General features: G+C 41.9%; 1 protein-coding gene across 3 annotated transcripts in view; it reads right to left on the bottom strand.

Annotated features, from left to right (window-relative positions):
• Nucleotides 1-1406: 1406 nt before the first annotated feature.
• Nucleotides 1407-16995, bottom strand: part of IDE (insulin degrading enzyme) — a 129480-nt gene continuing 113891 nt past the window's right edge. For all 3 annotated transcript variants that reach the window (XM_004701073.2, XM_030885973.2, XM_045291577.1), the window contains exons 18-25: nt 16059-16150; nt 14954-15065; nt 13406-13573; nt 11529-11801; nt 9614-9675; nt 5167-5239; nt 4380-4447; nt 1407-3717 (exon numbers count right to left, since the gene is read on the bottom strand). In XM_004701073.2, the coding sequence (XP_004701130.1) occupies nt 3622-3717; nt 4380-4447; nt 5167-5239; nt 9614-9675; nt 11529-11801; nt 13406-13573; nt 14954-15065; nt 16059-16150 (944 nt within the window). In that variant the 3' untranslated portion in view covers nt 1407-3621. The remainder of the gene's footprint in view (nt 3718-4379; nt 4448-5166; nt 5240-9613; nt 9676-11528; nt 11802-13405; nt 13574-14953; nt 15066-16058; nt 16151-16995) is intronic.

Below are 16995 nucleotides of genomic sequence, written 5' to 3'. Positions count from 1 at the left end.
AACTCTAACTTCTTCAGTTAAGCATCTACTCATTCTTGTAACACATTTGTATTGTTTTCTCACGATAATTCAGGAGTTTTAAAATAAGGCCCAGCACAAACCTGCCAGCCAATCCTGACTCATAATGATCCAAACCGAGGATCTGAGGCGATAAACCTTTACCAGATCTGATTGTCTCCACTTTCTCCAGAGGGCTGGCTGGGAGGACTGAACCACCAACCTTGTAGTTAGCAGTCTTGTGCTTACCATGACTCCTATATAAGGAGAATTTGGACAATGGAATTTTCCCACGAACTTTCTGAAGCACCTTTCTTATTAATCCTTTGCCAGATTTTAAGTATTGCAAATACTTCCTCCTTGACAGTGCGTTGTCTATGTTTTATATGTTTAATGAGAACACATTTTTTAAATGGAAGAACTTCAAATTATCCATTCTGGTGGCTAAAATCCAAAGGGGAAAAAAATTCTTCCCTTACAGAAATTTTCTAGTGTCCACTTTTACATTGAATCTATGGTTGTCCTAGAGAGCCCCGATGGTACTGGGGTTATGCATGGGCTGTGATCCCAAAGTGGGCGGTTCAAGACCACTAATAACTCCTTGCGGGAAAGATGGGGCTTTCTATTCCCAGGAACAGTTAGTCTAGGAAATCAAAGTGGGTACACTTCTACCCACTTTGTCCTACAGGGTCACTATGAGTTGGCATCAACTTGATGGCAGTGATTCCTTTTGTGGGGGGAGGAGAGGGTTATGGTCCTTTTGAGCTAATTTTGCACATGGCATAAGAGTAAAGCTTTCATTTCCTCCCCATAAAGTTGTTCTCAAACCATTTGTTGAAGACTATTCTTTCTCCTATTAAAGTACCTTGACATGTTTCACACACAAAGTAATTAAAATCAATGTGTGCTCTATTTCTACTCTCTTCCTTTGATCCCTGTATTTTTTATTAGGCCACGCCACAATATCTTTGATAGCACATTTTTATAAGCCTTTTATCAGGAAAGATAATTATATTCTATTTGTTCGCAATTATTGGAGCCAGTAAAGACTGCCTGCACGTGCATGAAGATTTTGAAATCACTTCGTCAATGTTCGCCAAAAGAACCGGCTGGGATTTTGACAGGCACTGGAATCCGTGACAATACTTGGAGGAAAGAGCTCAGCTTCAAATGCTGAGAGTCCTGTATACGAAAGTGGTCTCTTCTTCAGAGTGCCGTGTTGAGCCGTTTAGCTGACTAAACCACAGCTACCTGGATAAACTTTAAAAAATCGGAATTCAACACTTTCTGCCTTTAGAACAATGAAAGTAAGAGGTGCCGTCAAGTCGCAGGATAAGAGAGGAGCTGGGGAGTGGTCCCTGTGCCGTTTCATTCACATGATACGAATAAACACATGCAAACTCCAGAGATTGGATTCAGGCGATTTATTGTAAACAGGATAACCCTAGCACAACACCGCACCGGCTGTGTCACATGCCCTCTCTTTCCCCATCAACTTAGTCAAAGCGAAGGCTTTTTGTTTTTAGAGTCACAGGTTGATGAACAACGTGAAGTCTCCTTCACAAATCTCACACACCAAGCACCGAGTGAATAGCAGTACCCAGGGGGAGGGTTATTGCTCCTGGACTGCAGCTTGGACCTTGTGACATGAATCCACTGGTGTGCCTGAGTGACCACAGGGGCTCTGGAGCCGGTCTGGAGAGCAGACAGTGCTGGCGCACACTGAACCACCACCAGAGGCTACTGGAAGACGACAGATCGCGTCAGGCACCTTTCTCCTAGAAGTGACACGATTAAATTTCGCCCGTTAAAAAAAAAAGAAGAAAAAAGAGCTAAAAATTACTCAGTAGCACATGGTTTTCCACGAAAAGGTAGGTAGGATTTTACTTACTCTTCTAGCGGCAGATTTAAACACTCAGGGATAATTTTAGGTTTCTCGTGCAGAGTCTACAAATGCGTAAGACCAGAAGGGGCCATGACTCACAGGCCTTCTGAGGACTAGTCGGGGCTCACACACGCAGGCTCTTGAAGGGGGGGACAGAGACAGTTACAGCACCACGTGAATCTGAGAGGAGAAATAGAGCCCTGTGCTCAAGAGCAGCGCCCAAAATTGTGACTTAGCGTTCTTGCCCCAAATTTAGACCAATAGGAAAATGATGTACAAACTCAAGATGTGAAAAACAACTCCACTGAAAGAAATCTTGGGCAAACAATCCAGATGGAGGTAAAATGTCATTTGAAAAGCCTGTCCTTGACTTTGCCTGATGGCGGACAGTAAGGGCCTGGATGTAGCCGAGGAGGTGCCCAAGAAGGTTTCAGAAAGTCGATGGGGAATTGGGATTACCTGGACTTTTTGAAGAGCCTTCATAGTCACAATTTCTCTTGAAGCAAGTTTTACTATCAGTAAATATGTGAAAATAGTTGTTAAGTGTCGAGTAACAATTTGAGAAGAAATAGAATCTCATGAGGAAAGATTGTTTAAAGTCCACTCCAGTCGTCATGTGTGCTTGCATGTTTATATTTACAGGGTCAAAGCCACAAGCTTAACACTTAAGCAAGATTAGACTGGTGGCAACAAGGTTTTTTAGTCTTTAGGAAATCGTGCTATTTAAGAATCCAGGTTTGTTTGTTGATTTCTATCTCCAAAAAAGTGGCTTTGTATTTGTTGCTTTTTAAATTCATAGTGTGTATGGCCGGGGATGGGTGGGAGGGGGGTGTTTTGGCTCACATGCCGACTGCAACTTCATGGAAGTAAGAAGTTGGTTGGGTGTGTGTCACTGATGATGTTGTAAGGGTACATCCCACTCAGTGGAATCTGAAGGGGACCCTACTGGTCCTTGTTCAATAGCTACGGCGACATGTTGATGAGACAAAGTGGAGCTGTCAGGACCCTGCAAACCACAGTGAACACAAGACTGCCAATGGGGCTCGTCAGGAAGAAACAAGCCACAGTGACCCTGAGAAGTTCCTCTGGGGACAAAATTGATGTAAGATAACGATTTCTAGCACTGTAATAAGTAGGATGTTCTAGGGTTTTCCAGCATTTTACTAATTTATATATAAAACATGTTCAAATTTTATAAAAAGATTAAAACCATGCCTTCTATAATCAGCAGTTTCACGAATAAAAGACTATGTGGCTTTGTTCAAATGTAAGGTTCTCCACTGATGTACATGAAATCATCAAAAAAGAAAGCAAATTTGAGAATCACTTTTTAAAAAGGTATTACCTGTCTCATGTTTTGCAGCCTTCTCAGCCAACCTAAGAGGCTTAAAAAAAAAAATCTAACTTTTCTCCTGGAAAGTGACTATTTTACACACTAGGGATAGAAGATTCTATAGGAATATCATTCATCATTTTAAGCACTGTTTAATATGGGAGATTTCTCTTAGTAATGAAAAGAATTATTTTTAAATATTGAAGAGGCATGTATTTTTAAAATATTCTACATGTATAAGATTTTGTAATATAATTACTTTGGATTTTTAGTATTTCTACATAATGACAGCTTCATTTTTTCTTTTGTCTCTCAAGGAAACAAAAGCTACTAGTGGCCAAGATTGGTTCCCAGGCCCTGGCAGGTGCAGGAGTGAGCCACTTGCACTTTTCACCCAAGAGGACCTTCAGAGTTTTGCAGCCATGAAGTTGACATGTGGTTTCACGAGGGGGAACAATGGTAAACCACGCTTGAACTCCGTCATGTTCTGAATCACTTCAGGCTGCAAAGAAAGACAGTTTCCTTTTAGGATGTTTAACTTTAAAACACAGAACAAGACATACATCACAGTTTTTCTCCTTTTTTTTTTTGCACATACACACTAGCTTCTACCTTCTCTATTCTGATTTGCTGACCTATCTTCCTCGTCAGTAAAGATAGACGGCCTGGGATTGTTCTGGGGTGAGTCCCCACTCCAGGCCAGAGGGAAGGAAGACTTTGATCTTAATCCGGGCACAGAGGGGCACGCCACAAGTCCCACAACAAGACTCCAGCAGAGCAGTGGAGGCTAATGTGCCCCATCCACACGGGCCTGGTCACACTGGCAGGTGCTCAGGTTTCCTGCAATACTCCAGGCCGGGGACAGATGTGGCTGGAGATGATCACAGCACTGTCAGTCAAATGCTTAACCAAGAAGCCTAGGCAGACAAGGACAAGGGCTGGGTCTCTCTGTGGCTGCAAAGAGAAAAGTACAAACCACAGGAGCTGCCCAAAAAAACCCCAAAAAACAAAAGGCACACCTGGGTGGCCGGGCCTCCTAGGGGGACCCAAAGCAGAAGCTCCAAGTCCCAGTGCTCTGAATTCTCTGTCACGTGCATCCTGAAGCACAGCTCCTTCCAAGTAGGAGCTCCTCTAACTGTAAAACCTAATATGCCTATTTCTTACTTGCGGCAAGGCTGGTGCTTGTGACAAATTCACATCATTTTGACACGGGAACACTCCAACCACGGGACCTGTAAGAACAGGAAAGAGTAAGTGCTTTGCACTTGCCAATACAAGCACATCAGAGTGATTTTCAAAAGCACCCGAACCAGTTCCGGTTCATTTACAAACAGTATCTGGCCTGCTCACATATGCCTCAGTCCCTTCATATGGCCAGCTCCCAAGGACTCGGTCACTTCCTGCCTCCATCTGGAGTGAACGGTGATGGCCCATGATGTCCCCCGGGTAATGGTTAGGACCCTGTGAAGTCTTGGCTGCAGCAGCTCATATATGACCTGACTGGATCCTAAGGGTCTGGCCACCTCAAGGGCCCCAGTAACACGATCTAACTGTCCAGGAGGTGGTAATGGCTATGGGCAGATTTTGGCAGGTAATGGATGAAAGCTAGGAATGACTGGGCTGATAAACTGTTCCCCTTCCTCTCCACGTGCAGTGTTTTCAACAGCCTCTTGGACCCATCTCTCCAGCAGCCCCAGGCGTTTTCTTGGGATGCCAACTAGTTGCCCACTAGGGTTGCACCACCTGCTGCTGGCTCTCCTCCATTCACTAATGGCCCATCTCCCCCCTTCCTTTTGCATTGATAGTGCAGTCCCCTTCTCTAGTGCCCACCGCACGACCCCTTTAATTCTCTAATACTCCCTGAGACAGATGGTGACGGCAAGGGACAGCCACCATATGGCTTAATACGTGACTAAGAATACATTTCAAAAAGTCAATATTCCGTACTTACAAGAATCCATTTCCCTGGCAAGAACATGAACGGACACCTTATGTCTCCTTGGGGCGTCTACTGCCAACATTTCCTAGGCATAAAGCATAGCGAGATTACTCTTCCCCCCACTAAGAGCTTAATATAAAGTTCTCTCTGATGACTATGAAGAATCAACTATCATACAGAGAAAGGATTTCATTTATATTCTGTAAGGATTTGCTGAGCTAGGCAAGTGACGCTTCTTCTTCATTTGGGCAAGAAGTTTATGCCCCAGCTGACCTCTCGGACGCATTCTCCTCGGAGGGTTACTGGCTCTCCTGAAGAGAACCATTTTCTTTGGTCTCTGTACATTAGCAAGTGTCATTCTTAGCCCATGACTTGTTTGCATGACTTGTTCAAACTCCTATGGCTCCCACATATCTTAGCCGGGCTTAGAACCCAGTCAAGTACTCATCGGGATGGGACGTGCCGGGCTGCCCCTAGTAGTCCTCAGGGTCGATGGAGACAAGAGCCTGCGCTCAGTCAGGCAACCACACACTTCAGTCCCAGGAAAGAATCAAGACACAGCTGGGAAGCTGTGCCTCCTCACCTACCAAAAGAAAAGAGAAACTAACACTTATTGAGTCCTGCCTTGTGTCGAGTTGAGGCTGTCTGCTTCTGTAAAGATGTACAGCCTCCGAGACCTGGTAGCATGCTGCGTCAGAATCAACCTGATGGCAGTGGGCTTTGGTTTTGGCCCTGTATTGAACACACACCTAAATGTGCTTGTTTAATTTTCTGTAAGCTAAGTATCATGATGATTCTTATTTCAGAGACAGATTCTAAGGTGCAAAGAAATATAGTGACTTTCTTGAATCACAGTGCTTGTGAGTGAAGCTGACCTTCTTCCCACTACACCAGTACTGTCCTGAGGGATCCACCTGACAAGCAGAAGTGGTGACGCAGAGGTGGATCCTCTGGGAAATGTCTCCTGGCATTTTCCGAACACGGGGCCATTCTTGTTTCCCCCCAAAAGATAGCTCACCACAATTTGGGATGCCTTAGCCAAAAGTGAATATATTTTGTATCCTTCCATCATCAGTCATGCCAAATCAACACTATAGTTATTCATGGAGCAATTGTTATAAGCTGGTCTTGTGTGGGCTCAAAGGAAGTCATACTGACATTGCCCTGCAAACATGAGCAAGGCACCACTTATACCTTCAGCACACTCTTATTAACTTGAATCAACAGAGAGTACAACACCTTCAATTTCAAATTTTCAATTTCCTGACCAGCTCTGAACAATGTCCAGTTTTCTAAAACATATGGCTTCTTCACGCACAGTGTCCAAAGGAATACTAAGGTCCTGGGAGATACTTTCAGGTATTCTATGCCAAAAAAGGGTCTATGGTAAAATCAATGTAGGGAGAATTGTATTACTCAAAATGATTTAGAACTTTTAAAATACTAACATGCTCTGGGTTTCTCTAAGAATGGGGACAGAGCGTAGTCTACTACTTTTGTAATCTATTTTTTAGGTGTTCCTATAACAGTTTGCAGAACATTACCATACAATGGAGGGAAATGCTATCCTAGATAAAGTGCAAGCTAGTGTTCTAATTTCTTTTTTTTTTTAATTATTTATTAATTATTAATTGGGATTTAATACATGTATTATATTATTCTATACTTCAATCACATCAAGTAATATTGTACAACTGCTTCCACAATTCTTTTTCTACATGGACTCTAGTGTTCTCATTTAAGAGAAGATTCTGTTTAGAAACTGCTAAACGTTTCACAAATTCACTAATCATATACAGCTTGTATTTCCAATAAACAATTGAATTATGGGAGGAAAAACTGTTCAATGCTCCACAGTAAATTACATAGGACACCATTCTTTTGGACAACCATAAGGCATTGATAAGGCCTGAAATGGAAACGATCTGAAGGTGGCCATCTTCTTTTGTAAGCTATTGAGAATACATTTCTTACAAAATGAAACAGGATTAAATCATAAACAAATACAATAATAAAAAAAAGATCTTATACCATCAAGGAGGAAAACACTCAGATTTAAAGCATTAAAACCCTGGGCCTGGATATCACTAATGAAGACTATTTATTATGCACTTTAGCATCAATCATTTTACACACCTCATTTCAATTAACATTCCAATGAACCTCTCTCTTGTAGATAAGGACACTGAGGCTCAGAGCTTAAGTACTGTGCGGACATCACCGGGTTAGCTAGTGGGTGCTGGGTTGGGTCCTGCGTCTGTTTATAGAAGGCACACCCATGCCACTCCTGCTGTCACACAGGTAAAGGAACCCCAGGAGAAGCTGATGTCACGGAGTGAGATTAGCAACTTTAAACAACTGAATACTAGGTAGAGGTGTGTCCGTAAGGACTACTCCTGTGTGGAACTTCCTGTCCCTTATTGTTCTTTTGTAGCTCCCTTTAACTGTACACAGAGTACCTGGGGATTCTACTTCAGATCAGACATGTGACAGATAGACAGACACATCACAACAACAAAACCTTACTGCCACTGAGTCAATTCACACTCATAGCGACCATATAGGGCAGAAGAGAATTATAGGGCAGAGATTTTATATCTTTATGGGAGCAAGCAGTTCATCTTTTTCACGAGTAGTGATGGTGGGTTTGAACCACTTGACCTTATGATGCACAAACACAAACTTCAAAAACTTCAGGGAAACATTCCAGTATCTTTTAATCCCATTTTGCTGCAAACTTTTTGACACTCCCTTGTATTCACACATGCACGTACACGTGTGCCTGCGTGTGTATGTGTTAAATTTCAAACTGCAAAAGAATAAGAGTGACTTGGCCAAGCCTCTTGTCCTCCTCTTCTGAATGCAAACGCAAAGAAAAGAACCTGCACACATCTATTTCTATCGTCAAAATGGCTCATATCGCACTGCTGAAAACGGCCTATTAAAGCGATGCTTTCTGCTATCAAATTCTGACGCTCCACTGCCTTTTCTCAGCGTGAAGGTGTCAGCAGCTATACCAACACTTGTTTGCACACATGGAGAAGTGCTGCAGCTCTGCAGGGGGCTGGGTGGGAGGTGGGAAGGTGTGAGTAACTCAGGGAGAGTTCAAGATCACTGTCTTCCCCTGGGAAACAGTCAGCACTCTCAGGCCAAGGATTACTTGTTTTTCTCATGCCCCCACACAGCTCCAGCAGTGGTGCATGAAATGGGCATTGGAAACCCTTACACGAGAGAAAAATGAGGTTAGGCCTCATTGTCCAACTAATGGCACAAAAACCATTCTAAGCAGAACTGATCCAATGCCAGGCTCTGATTCTTGTACTGGAAGGTGTAACATATGCCTGGAAAATGACTGTGTAAAGCAGGTCTCCTCCTGATGACCAGACTGATGAGGACCAGCTTTCTGATCAAAGACTTGCATAAAGTACATTTCAGACACGAGGCAGAAGTAGCTGGAACCTCAAGATGCAATTCTAAGGCACTATGGTAATTAGAATATAATTTGCTCCTTGTTTTACAAAATAGGTACAGAAGTATTTTACATAAACTAGAGGTCACAATGAATTCTAAATATACACAGCACTTTCAATAAATAAAATTCCACCACAGGATACATTTTTATTTCTACATTTGACATGCTTATTACAAAGTATAAATATTTTGCTGTCTTAGATGTTTTCTTAATGTTTTTTTTAAATTGGGAGCTCTTAGCTCTTACCACAAGCCATACCTATATCCACTGTGTCAAACACATCTGTACATATGACGTCACCATTTAAAAAAAAATAGTTTTATTGGGGGCTCGTACAACTCTTAGCACAATCCATATATACATCCAGTGTGTCAAGCACATTTGTACATTTGTTGCCCTCATCATTCTCAAAACATTTGCTTTCCACTAGAGCCCTTGGCATCAGCTCATTTTTAAAAATTTCGTTATAGGCAGCTTATATTCAGATGGCTTGAGTTTCTGAATAAGCACTGCCATTCTGAACTCGTAAGAACTCTCTGAGTTCAACGATTTACTTACTTGGAGTGGCACCAAAATAAGTGAGAACAACCTGTAGTCGTTAGAGATTGGGAAAGAAGATAATCAAGTTCCCTATGTTTCTCTTCTTTACTTCTCCTTCCCACCAAACAAGCTGAATAATTTTCCTTGTGGGGTCGAGTGAGGAGCAGGAGAGAAGAAACCAAAAAAGGGGGTGACTAAAGAGTTGGTTTAGAAACTAGGAAGAGCTGTCATATTCCTTGGATCGGAGGGAGAAGAGAGTCCTGGCTGAAATATGAATTGTTCACATATTTTCCAACAGTGAGTGGTATGTGTTTGGGTGAAAAAAATACTGAAATCCATAAAAACATCTTTATGTATCCAGCCTGAATGGTCTCCAAGTAGCAACACACAACACAGATACACAGCATTTCCTTATCAGTCAAATCTACAAAAAGGAATTCAACTTACCTTGTAGAACTTGATAATATCTTCCTTGCTAAGTGTTTTCAAATAAGCCACTTCTGTATTATCTGAAAAAGCAATCACATAATAACTACCAATATTTCTCTTTTATGTAGCCCAGAGCACTATACCCAAAGACAATATGCTATACTCCATGTCTGTAAAGTGTCCACCTGCTACTGCCAGTAGGGAGGCAATCAACTCCAAGTAAGTTAGTGTAGTGATTCCGGCTCCTGGGTTAGAGACTGCAACTTTTCTGAGCCTCTGTTTTCTTATCTGGACGTTGGAGATACTATGTATTTAATGGGGCTATAGTGAGAACTAATGAGCCCTGTGGCACTGTGAGTTAGGCATTAGTCTGGAAACCACAAGTCAGTGATTCAAAGCTACCAGTTGCTTCCTGAGAGAAAGATGAGGCTGTCTGCTCCCATAAAGATTTACAATCATGAAGAGGGCAATGAATGTACAAATGTGCTTTAGACAATTGATGTGTGTATGGATTGTGGTAAGAGTTGTATGAGCCCCTAATAAAACGATGAAAAAAATATAATAAATAAAAAAGATTTACAATCATGGAAACCCTACCGAGGGTTGATATGACTTGGAACTGACTTGATGATTGGGGGTGGGGTGGGGTGAGAGGTTGGTGGTAAGATCTAAAGAAGATAATATGTGATCATACATATTATTAAGTATTAAGTTCATGGCAAATGTTCAATAAATGGTAGGTATTATTATTACAAAGAGCTAATCCAAAGGGCAGAAAAATGACAGGTGAGGACAATGAAGCCCCCAAAAGGTGACGTGGCTAAACTCTTCAGCAGCTTGGTATCGGAATGAGAACTCAACTCGTCCTCTAACTTTGAGGGTAGCCTATCGTAACTGCCTGTTAATCTCAACTCTTGAAAAAAGGCCAAGGAGACTCTGGGAAGCACTGACACTGAACAATTCCTACTCAGAGGGACTCTGTGGGACTGAGCAGAAATGCTCCTGTGGGTTTCCAAGGCTGTAAAGCTGTATGGGCGCAGAAAGCTTCATCTCTCTCGCTTGGCTAGTGGGTTTGAAATGCTGACCTTAAGGTTAGAAGCCCAATACGTAACTCACTACACCACCAATAATCTTTGGGGAAGCAAGACTCTCCCAAATCTCTGGAGTGACAAATCTCTGGAGATGTCAGTAAACAGGCAAACTGTTGGATCTCTGAGACCTCCATGGGAGCACTTGTCTTAAGTTCAACCTGCAAATTATACGATTTTCAGTGTTATGGAAAACAGATAGCTCTGTATCTATGCTCAATTATTAGTATATTACTGTGATGTACAGATGGATCGAGCTCTGGTATAGGAGAAGAAAAAAATGATAAAATTTTCATAGAAACTAGTTATGTTAGATGAAGGTTCTTAGATGTGCTAGCCCAATCCCAAAGCAGCAACAGAGCATCACGAATAAAGAGACTGGTGGAGCCCTGAACCCACAGGCATTAACTACTTCTTAAGCCTGGAACCGAACTCAGCACTGTTTTTCAATTTTCAGCCAAACAATAGACTAGTCTGTAATGTGAATAATAACATTAAGGAGGTATTTGAGATTACAAACGCAGCATTTCCCCAAGGACAAAGTTCAGAAGGCAGGAAGAGTCAGGAGAAGAGGAAGAATGGGAATGGGAACACAGGGATGGAGATGGGGGCTGGGGAATATTGGATTGTGGGGACTGCAACCAATGCCGGCAAACAGCACAAGGTGCAGGGAGGGTTGACGAGAAAGCTGGTTTGCTTGGAATACTCTGTAAACCGTCAGCTGATTCACAAGTGAAAAAACAAAACAGACACCTAAAAAATGAACAGCATTTTGTAAAATGGTCTCGGTGACCTCAAATGTAATATTTAAATGACATTGTGCTAGGGTTCTACTTTTACCTTACCTCGATCAAAATTGTATTGCTGGGAGATGATTTCTCCCCAGTATTTAGCACATTCTGCAGACAGCTTCTTTGGTTTGTCTAGTCGACGAATTGCTAATGCTTGAATGTGTTTCTGGAAGGCCTCTTCTGTCATGTCCTCTATGGACCTTTCCATGGTAATTAAGAAAGCTTCCACTCTGCTTTCTAGGTAGTGAGGTGGCTTTTCTGACTGGATTATGAATCGCAAACCCTGTATTCCGTTGGCTCGACGTGGTCCGCTGAAGACAATGTAGCCTGAAACACAAAGATTTACCAGTCAGTGCCCAGGCATCCGAGTATCAGTTCAAGGATATTTCTTCAAAATGTATGCTGTCGGAGTAAATAAATCCATGTTAGGACTCTGTATTATTCACTTCTAAAGATGTATTCATAATTAAGATGCTGTCAGTTCCTAAAGACAGAGCAGAAGAGCTCTCTAGAGAGAACTTTCTCCTTAAAAAACAAAACCATTCTTTATGTAACTCACATTCCGAGTCAACTCCTTTTAATCTCTGTAAATTAATTCCCTTCATCTATGAAATGCCAGGCTTGTCGCATCCCTGAGCCATCATCGTAACTCTGTTTCTTATCTTTCCACATTTGAGTTCCGTATGTGAACTTAGCTCTAGTATTGCCTTCCTTGGTCAGAGAATCCATTCCTGGACTGTCTCTCTTGAGACCCTCTCTCTCCAGAGTCCACACCAACCAAAGTCATACTGACACTGTCATCTTCTGAGCCCAGGCACAACTTACCTTCAATTCCTATTCTACGTGAGCTCTGGGCCTGCCTTTTTCAGCTGCTTTGCCTTGAACCACCATCTCCGAGAGCCGTGGCATATCAGGGCCCCCCTCTTCTTCTCTCAGCATACAAGCACACTGAAGACTTTATCTACTCTTCCAGATCCTCGATACATGGGACGATGCCCCAAAGCTCGTCTTTAAGTGGACAAGCCAAACCTGAAGTTTAGCGTAGCAAAAATGGAGCCATCTTTCTGTCCAAACTCCTTCTTGCCCCAGACAATGGTACCACCTTAACCCCAGATTCCCCATCCCCAGCCTGCCTTCTTCTAATTAAATCACACTCCAGTAGCACTCTAGCCATCAATGACTGCCCTCCATCAAGTCTACAGGATGGTTTCCAACACTGAACCCTGCATCAGACTCTCTCTGTGCTTCAGCATACATTACTTCCCCATTTCTCCCTGGTGTTATTCCATTTGCTTGGAAAACACTTCTCAACCTTCCTCTGTGACAATACTTAACTACGCTTTAAAAACCAGCAAGGGCCTGAAGACTTCTGGTATACCCGAGTATCTTCAGCGTAGCCTCAACACTCCAACTGGAATTCCTGGGGGGCACAAATGGTTAACCTAAAAGTTGGAAGGACACAGTTCCATGCTGGCACCAGGAGTCGGAATCAACTTGATTGCAAGTGGCAGAGTGTAGCTCTTATCTCAGTGTGCTGTGATTATGCCTTTACATGCCTGCCTTCCTGTAAACTCCTTCAGGGGAAGGGCATCTATAATGTATCCATTTTCAGTGTCTAGCACCTCTCGGTGATTCTTTAAATCTGCCCTCAGAGAGGGGAAAGATTGGTGTATAAAAGCTTCTTTGGCTGGCTGGTATTTAGTCTGTTTCCCACCTGGCCACCCATAACAGTTTGCATCTTCTCCCCAAAATGTCTTCATCGGTATGTATGTGATGTTGCTTCTCTTTTGGAAACGGGACCCATTAACTAGGTTTTCACCAGTCTCCTGAATAGAGTCATCCTGAGCACAGCGTTAGGTGCAAGACGTTCTCTGAGGACAATGGTGGCTTATCAAGCTCTCTGGAACCCGGCTGGTCCTGGCTGCCCTCACCCAGCTGCTCCTTGGTGCGCAGGGTGTTGAAGCAAGGCTCCGAGATGATCTGACAGAAGAGCTCCAGGAACATGTTCTCGGACGTGCTCTGCATGTCTGTCTGGTAGTAGATCTCGATGCCACAGTTATTGTGAATTTCATTCCTCTGCTGGTAAACAAACCATCCTCCTAGGAAGTTCCAAAAGAAAGCAAAAAGTTAAACAATTCTTTAGGATTTATTTACAACAATGTAATGTTGTACCTAATGTTTGACTTTTTAAAGTTCTTAAATGTTTGACTTTTTAAAGATGATTTGCTTGGTGTTCTTTGAAAATTCGAACCTGCAATTAATTTATTAATAATGTGAAACTCAATTAACTTAACCAAGGAAATCTTAAAATGGAGTGATTTGCACTCAGTAGGGTAGATCCTCAATAAACACTGAATTTCAAGGGGAAAGAAATTTAAAAAGACTAATTTTATGATTAAGCATTAATGCTAAATGTGGTCCACAGTTAATAAAATGACAAGGTGGTCTATGTCCCAAATTAGAACTGACTTAGGCCTATAAGAACGTTAACAGAAATACACTTATGATTTATTAACACAAATAAATATTGCTCACTGTATCTTTAATTTTAACAATTTATTTCCAGTATTGTTTTATCCATACCCACAATAAAGTTCACTTTACAAATAGAGCAGTATGTACTAAATTCACACAGACCAATTTCCTACTTTAGAGATGAAGACAGGTATTGAGAAATGGTGTGAATCTGTTCTAGGACAAAGTTGAGTAGTGAGAAGTGAGGCTACAATTCAGATCTGCTGATCAAATATTTTACCAACCACACACACACAGAAAAACAAAAATTTTTACCAAAGTTATGAATAGATGATCATGTTTTATAAATTACTATCTTAACTTCATGTGACCAAATAGATGCTGCTTAATAAGTTTGGTATAAAAAAAACCCTATTAATGCAAAAGTAACCCAACACTGCAAATCCCAATATGCTAATCATTATCAATTCTTTGTTAATTCCTTATAAAAATATAAATGTAGTAAGTACATGTTATGATATGTATCTGTAGCTTTTCTGAAGTGATTTCTGTCAGACTCCTGTGGATTTCTTCTAATAATATACTATAATTCCAAAATTTTTTTAATGGATTTTTCATGCTTCTCATATATATTTTTTGGTTTGTGATAGTGTTACTTCCTAATTCCATAATTATTCTCTTTCTGTGCTATTCAAGAGAAATTAATCCATTTGTAGTTACCCACACAGGAGCCCTGGTGGCACAGGGAGTCTACATTGGCTAATCAAAAAGTTAACAGTTCCAAACTACGAGTTATTCGTTGGCTCTTTGGGGAAAGATGAGGCTTTCTACTCCCATAAAGAGTCAGTCTCGGGAACCCACGGGGGTCGGGGAGAGTTCTACTCTGTCCTACAGGGTCACTATGAGTCGGTATTGACTTGACAGTGAGTTTGGTTTTGGTTTTGTAATCACCCACATATTATGTCAACATAGTCCCTTCTCAAAGTTAGAGCATTTCAACTTACTGTCAGGAAGCTGAACTTCTCTATACCGAACCAGCTGACTTGGAAGGAGAGGTTTGGTATGAGCATGTTCAATGAGGGTGTCTTCAACCATTTGCATAATTCCTAATGCAGCCTGAGGAGAGAGATGTTGCAGTACATTACACAAACACAAGCATACCTTGTCTGTAAAATAAAATGTTTACTAATTGTAAACTGTGTGATATAAAAACAACATGCTTGTGAAACAAACTATGCCATGTTAGCACATGGGCTTTCATTCTAGTTTAATACAGCTGACTCCCTCAAACCGGTAAAAACTCAATCCGTTCAAAAGTCAAAATGGGGTAGCAAAGAGAACCAGAAGCACAATCCACATGGACCCCAATGCTGGAAAACAGGCACTGCAGAGCCAGAGAGGTACTGGTGATGGAAGGTTGGTCCCTAGTGAATGATCCCAAGGGCAGATACTTGGGGTCGCAGCCTAACGAAGGAGGTGAGTACAAGGCTTTATTATGAGTAAAACTGACCCCGGTAAGAATCCTGTCTCTGCCAGTTCTTAACATCTGACCTTAGTCCTACTGTCTCAGAGGCAGCAGGGCAGAGTGGTGGAGAACGTGGGCTCAGAGACACTACCATGAGATTTGCAAGATACTTTCATGGGCCAAGGACTTTGTGTGTATGATTTAATTTAATCCTTATAACCCATGAGGTTGGTGCTACTGTAACTTTAATTTTATAGATAAGGAAATGGAGAAGAGATAAATTAATATGCACATTACATTTCTAGTAGCTAATATCTAGCAGAGTCAGAATATGAATTCAGATTATTTCATTATATAGTATGTGCTCTTCTCTGTGACCCCATCTTGTCACCCTCCACAAAGTGGGGACAATTATTCCCATTTCTCCTATGAAACTGAAAACAGGGGCACAGTTAATCACTATCATTCTACTATTCTCATGCCCTCTCCCACCTTCCTCCACAGAGCACAGAAGGCTGGGCAGACTAATGTGCTTTATAATCACTCTGTGCTGGCCAATGATCTAGATAGACAGGGGGAAAGTGCTATGCACTGATGTCTGAAAGACTGCTAACAATGACACATAGAACAAGCATATTACTCACCTGCTTTGTTATGTTTCCATGGAGAAGTGCTTCAATGTGCAACCGGGACAGAAGCTGAGGTATGAAGGCCTTAAGGCGAGGGAGGGTGACATCTATAAAGGTGTAAGAAACAGTAAGTTCTAGCTACAAGTTTTATTTTTTCCCTTTAACTTTTTACTCGAGTAACTTCAGATTTGCACCACAGTCTCCTCCAGTCTGTGATAGCTCCTGGTCTCTCCCTGTCTTTCATAACCTTATGGCTTTTGAACAGCGCTGTACAGTTACTTTATAGAATGCCCCTCATTTGGATTAGTCCAGCATTTCACACAATTAAATTGAGCTTACACATTACTAGAAAGACAATCACAGAGGTGACGTACATTTCACCTCATCTGGATCAGTGGATCTAAGCAGGGGACACATGATGTTGATCTGTTGTAGTATTTAATTCTGATCACTTGGTTGGGGTGATGTTGACTGTATTTCTGCACTATAAATTAACTACTTGTGAAGGGGGAGGAAGAGAGACTGGAGCACGTCCTGGCCCACCAAGACTTGAGGACCGTATCTCTGCTGAAAGCAGCCAGTCCACAGAGAGAACCATATGGCCGACCCCACTATGAGACACCACGTCCCTCAATGACCCATAGCCCTACAGGGGATAACACTGGAGACACAGTGTAGAAATTGTGCTCCATCTGATCCCACCACACCGACACAAAACACTAAGGGTGTACAACAGAACAGCAAGGGAAGCAGAGCAAGGAAGTTCCGAGGGAGTACCAAATATAGACTTTGGGGACAGGACGTGGCACCACATCACACTCGACCAGAAAACATTCCTAAAGGTCAGCAAACAGACCTTGAACTATTTACAGGCTTTTCTTTTTTTTTGTCATTGGTTTTTTTGTTGTTGTTTTCTTTTGCTCTGTCTTGTTTTTGTGCCTATTATTATCTC

This window comes from Echinops telfairi, unplaced genomic scaffold, assembly GCF_000313985.2.
Source record: "Echinops telfairi isolate 266 unplaced genomic scaffold, ASM31398v2 ScPeMD7_70;HRSCAF=299, whole genome shotgun sequence".
Lineage (NCBI taxonomy): Eukaryota > Metazoa > Chordata > Mammalia > Afrosoricida > Tenrecidae > Echinops > Echinops telfairi.
The sequence above is the reverse complement of the archived record's forward strand: the minus strand, read 5'-3'. Positions and strand labels throughout refer to the sequence as shown.